Below are 4,936 nucleotides of genomic sequence, written 5' to 3'. Positions count from 1 at the left end.
GCGCAGACATAGCTCACATACTGGTAGTAAGTTCGGTACTAGGCTCATGTGAATTTGAAGGAGACCGGCGGTGCCGTTCCCTCATTTACGAGACGAGCTGTTGTGAGTTTGAAGGTGACCGGCGGTGCCGTTACCTCACTCATATAACAAGATATTGTGAATTTGAAGGCGACCGGCGTTGCCGCTCCCTCATTCATGAGACAAGGTGTGGTGAATTTGAAGGAGACCGGCAGGTGCCGTTCCCTCATTCATGGGACAGGGTGTTGTAACCACCCGTCGTAAACCACCCGTCAGTTCGAATGAAGTGTCTGTATATGTGGTGGCCCGTTTTCCTTACCGGCCACCCTGCCCGAGCAGTGTTATGGTCCCCGGTTCCCTGGGATACATATGCTGTATGCGAGGCGCGCACGGCGTTGACAATATGTTCCCGTAGCGTAAGGAACTTACGCAATACGAGAGAACCTCTCGTAAGAGAACGATACTCGGTTACTTAACGTAACCTCGGTTCTCTCTAGAAGAGGGAACGAGTATTGCGTTCCTTGCCGTGCGCCCCGCGGGCTTTTACGCTTCAGAACTACGAAAACCGAATATGCAGCCCGTGAGCCCTGCTTATATACACGTGGCCACGCCCCACCTGTAGGCAAATGAAGCCAGGTGGGCGCGAAGCGCCCTCATTGGTCGCCACGTCACGCGGGCTCACCGATAGGCTGCTGCAGTTGCCAGCAGAGCAGCCAATAGCACGCTGGAATAGCCTGCTATGGTCTGCCAGGCTGCCGCACTGCGTTGACAATGTTACAAAATTAAGGATAATTTTGGGTTTTTCAGAAATCTCGAAGAAAGAATACTTTCCCCGTAGCGTAAGGAACTTACGCAATACTCGTTCCCTCTTCTAGAGAGAACCGAGGTTACGTTAAGTAACCGAGTATCGTTTTTGCACTTAATTTAAATTAAGATATTTTCCTTTAATTTTACGTTTTTTGTCAAAATGAGTCATATGACCGTTTTTATATGTTTTTATTTTTTACAGTGTAAATATAAAACTAATAAGATTTACTTTAAAATTACAAAGAATAATGTTAAATTGTTAGTATGGACATAAACCTTTAATATAATGAGCTACATATTTAATTACAGATTGTTTCTGTAATTTTACATACATTTGTATGTAACTTAAGAAAACAGAAAAAATACTGTACAAATAAAACAGTAATTATCCTGTATAAAAATGAGAATTACTGTAATTTGTCATTAATGATATAATCCTTAAAATAACAGTCAAGTTGTTAATTTACAGATATTTTGTTGTAATTTTACAAAGTTTTAAACATAATTTAAAATTACAAACAAAATATTGGAAACAATTTAGAGTTATTTTCCGTGAAATTTTGATTTGTTTTTACAGTGGAAAACGTCAAGTGAAAAAATGCTTTCCCTTATTCAAATAAAATGATACATTTTGATCTTGAAAACTGAGTGAAACTGGTTCATAACACATTTTAATCTTACAAAACACAATTTCAAACCCAAATAGCCTAAATATTAAATCAAGAAAATCTGCCCTCGTAGTAGGCCTATCATCTTAAAAACGTTCTGTTTAAACTCAACTTTAAAAACGCAAGTGGGATAAAGCTTGTTTTGTTTGAATCTGCAGGGATAATTACCTTTGCTAGCAGTATTACAGGTTTAATTAAGAGCCACGCCCTAATTTGACACTAATATAAATGAAGATCAGGTGTGTGGTTTGGTTTTGCTGTGGAGGTGAGGTGGTTTCTTTTAGGACGTCAACAGTTAATGATTTCCAGGAGCTTAGTTTGTGTTAAGAGTGTGTTTTATGTTTGCAGGGTTTAAAGGCTCTGGTTTAATTCTTACTTGCTGTGATACTCAAGCACCATGGTGAGATTATTGTTATTTTTACTGTATTGTTTTTCTGCATAACAGCTTCAAGTTGTGACTGTGTTTGTTTGTTTTGGTCAAACCAGAGGGAGTGTATTTCCGTACATATTGGTCAAGCAGGTGTCCAGATGGGTAACTCATGCTGGGAGTTATATTGTTTGGAGCACGGCTTCCAGCCAGATGGGACCATTGTTAAAGATGGCAGCTCAGTGGTAGACTCCTCTTTTGGCACTTTCTTCAGTGAAACTGGTGCTGGGAAGTACGTTCCTCGTGCAGTCTTCATTGATCTGGAGCCAACAGTTGTTGGTGAGCCTGAACTCCATTCAAGCTTTTATCTTATTCGTATTCAACTCTTGTTGCTGTATGTCCATTGGCTTTATATCCTCATCTATTTTGTTTGAAATGCAGATGAGATCCGTAACGGACCCTATCGACAGCTTTACCACCCTGAGCAGCTCATCAGTGGCAAGGAGGATGCGGCCAATAATTATGCTCGTGGTCACTATACCATTGGTAAGGAGATCGTAGACTCTGTGCTCGACCGGATGCGCAAAATGGTGAGTTTGTTTCATGGAACTGTAGAAACTAATGTCCATAGGCCCTCATGCCATTGCAAAAAAGATTCTTTAGATAAAATATTCTTCACACTTAGAATAAAAAAAATGGATTTAAGAACTACTCCCTGAAATGTTTTGGGAACCCAAAATGTTTTTTTTCTGTGGCCTTTATTGTGCATATTTTGGAATGGACAGGTAATGAAAACCGTCATTATTTACACTCCATGTCTTTCCAAACCCATAAGGCTTTTGTTTATCTTCGGAACAAAAATGAAGATGTTTTTGATTAAATCTGAGCGTTCTGTCCCTTTGCTGGCCGCTTCGCAACTACCGTTTAGTCCAAGTTGACATGATTGTTTTATAAGGACAACTTGAATTTTAGGCTTTAATTCATATAAACATTCATCAACTCACACATCAGATATGGTAAACGGAAGTTCAAACTTGTTCGCCAATGAGGTTCATTCTCATGTTTCGCTTCCTCAAGAACCAATGAGGTTTTTTCTCGTGTTAAACGACATGTTTGAGCTTCCTCAAGAGGTTTGTTCTCGCATGTCAAGCATGTTCGGTTGCGTTTGATCACTGACCAAGGTTGAAACAGGAATAAGTCTAAATTTAAATCTGTTCATCATACAAAGCGATTTTGATCTCTTCAGAATTTGGACTAAACCGCTCCATTTCTATAGATTAGTTTTACATTCTCTTTATGAACTTTTTGAAGGGTCAAGTGGTAGTTGTGTAGCTGTTAATGGAGAGAACTCTCAGATTTCATAAAAAAAATAACTTCATTTGTGTTCCGAAGATGAACGAATGGATTTGGAACCACATGAGGGTGACAGATTTTTCATTTTTGGGTGAACTATCCCTTTAAGTGTGGTGATGTTTAAAAGCAAGGAATACTGCAGGTATTTGAAAACCCATCTCTACCTTTTGTCTCTGATTACTCTAGGCGGATCAGTGCACCGGTCTGCAGGGGTTCCTGATCTTTCACAGTTTTGGTGGTGGAACAGGCTCTGGTTTCACATCTTTGCTGATGGAGCGACTGTCTGTAGATTACGGTAAAAAGTCCAAGTTGGAGTTCTCTGTGTATCCTGCCCCGCAAGTCAGCACGGCTGTGGTTGAGCCCTACAACTCGATCCTTACGACCCACACCACTCTCGAGCACTCGGACTGCTCCTTCATGGTGGATAACGAAGCCATCTTTGACATCTGCAAGCGAAACCTTGATATCGAGCGTCCCTCCTACACTAACCTGAATCGGCTCATCGCTCAAATTGTGTCCTCCATTACGGCATCACTGCGCTTCGACGGCGCCCTAAACGTCGACCTCACAGAGTTCCAGACCAACCTGGTCCCGTACCCTCGCATTCACTTTCCACTGGTCACTTACTCCCCTATCATTTCGGCCGAAAAGGCCTACCATGAGCAGCTCTCCGTACCGGAGATCACCAATGCCTGCTTCGAGCCAGCACACCAGATGGTGAAGTGTGACCCTCGCCTTGGAAAATACATGGCCTGCTGCTTGCTGTACCGTGGTGATGTAGTTCCAAAAGATGTTAACGCTGCCATAGCCAACATCAAGACGCGACGCTCCATCCAGTTTGTAGACTGGTGTCCCACAGGGTTTAAGGTCGGAATCAACTACCAGCCGCCCACCGTCGTGCCAGGTGGGGATCTGGCCAAAGTGCAGAGAGCTGTCTGCATGCTAAGCAACACCACTGCCATCGCAGAGGCATGGAGCCGCCTGGACCACAAGTTTGATCTGATGTACGCAAAGAGGGCTTTTGTTCACTGGTATGTGGGTGAAGGGATGGAGGAAGGGGAGTTCTCGGAGGCGCGGGAAGACATGGCTGCCCTGGAGAAAGACTATGAGGAGGTTGGCGCTGATTCCACAGAGGACTATGGCGAGGAGGATGAAGAATATTGATGTTAAATGTACTTGTACTTTGAGTAAATAAACTTGAGCATTTAAAAACTAGTTGGTTCTATGACTACTTTTGCCTTCATGAACTTGCTCCAAGGGGGTTGTGCCCTTGGGCATTTAGGGAAAATAATTGAGCCACAGTTCAGCAGACATCACGTTTCAGAGTTGTGAGGGGTTCATCACCCATTTAAGATCGGTTTTGTTTAAATGTAGTAACATCACTTGCTCACGGCTTCAAACAGCCTCTTTGTAAGCCATGAACCAATTAAAAAAGTGGTCTAATTTATCTACCTTAAACTTCCTGGATACTAGCAGGGGCCAAGAACACTAAATGGCTCATGCTGTACTGCATTATCATGTCAGGGGCAATCTTGAAACATTTAGTCCATAATTCCACAAATGGCAAGAGTAGCCAAGTGCTGAAACCAAACGTTTGACTCTAGTTCATCTCACACTGAGTGGAACTGCTACAGTAAATCTGCTTCACATTAAGTGTTTACAGAGGTGTCAAGAGTACCTGAAGACCATAAGTAGCAGTACAGGTACCTTACAGCAAATTACT

At 42.4% G+C, this 4,936-nt stretch overlaps 1 protein-coding gene across 1 annotated transcript; it reads left to right on the top strand.

Moving 5' to 3' along the window:
• Window positions 1–1,982: 1,982 nt before the first annotated feature.
• Window positions 1,983–4,377, top strand: LOC307141985 (tubulin alpha-1B chain-like; the record flags this gene model as incomplete). Its single annotated transcript, XM_079842491.1, has 3 exons — window positions 1,983–2,199; window positions 2,302–2,450; window positions 3,400–4,377. Exons 1-3 carry the CDS (start codon window positions 2,022–2,024, stop codon window positions 4,375–4,377), a joined length of 1,305 nt encoding a protein of 434 aa, XP_079698617.1. The 5' UTR covers window positions 1,983–2,021.
• Between the last annotated feature and the right edge of the window lie 559 nt (window positions 4,378–4,936).

The sequence above is a fragment of the Gobio gobio genome (genome assembly GCF_949357685.1).
Source record: "Gobio gobio genome assembly, chromosome: 18".
Taxonomy (NCBI): Eukaryota; Metazoa; Chordata; class Actinopteri; order Cypriniformes; family Gobionidae; genus Gobio; species Gobio gobio.
This window is presented reverse-complemented; position numbering and strand designations above follow the sequence as displayed.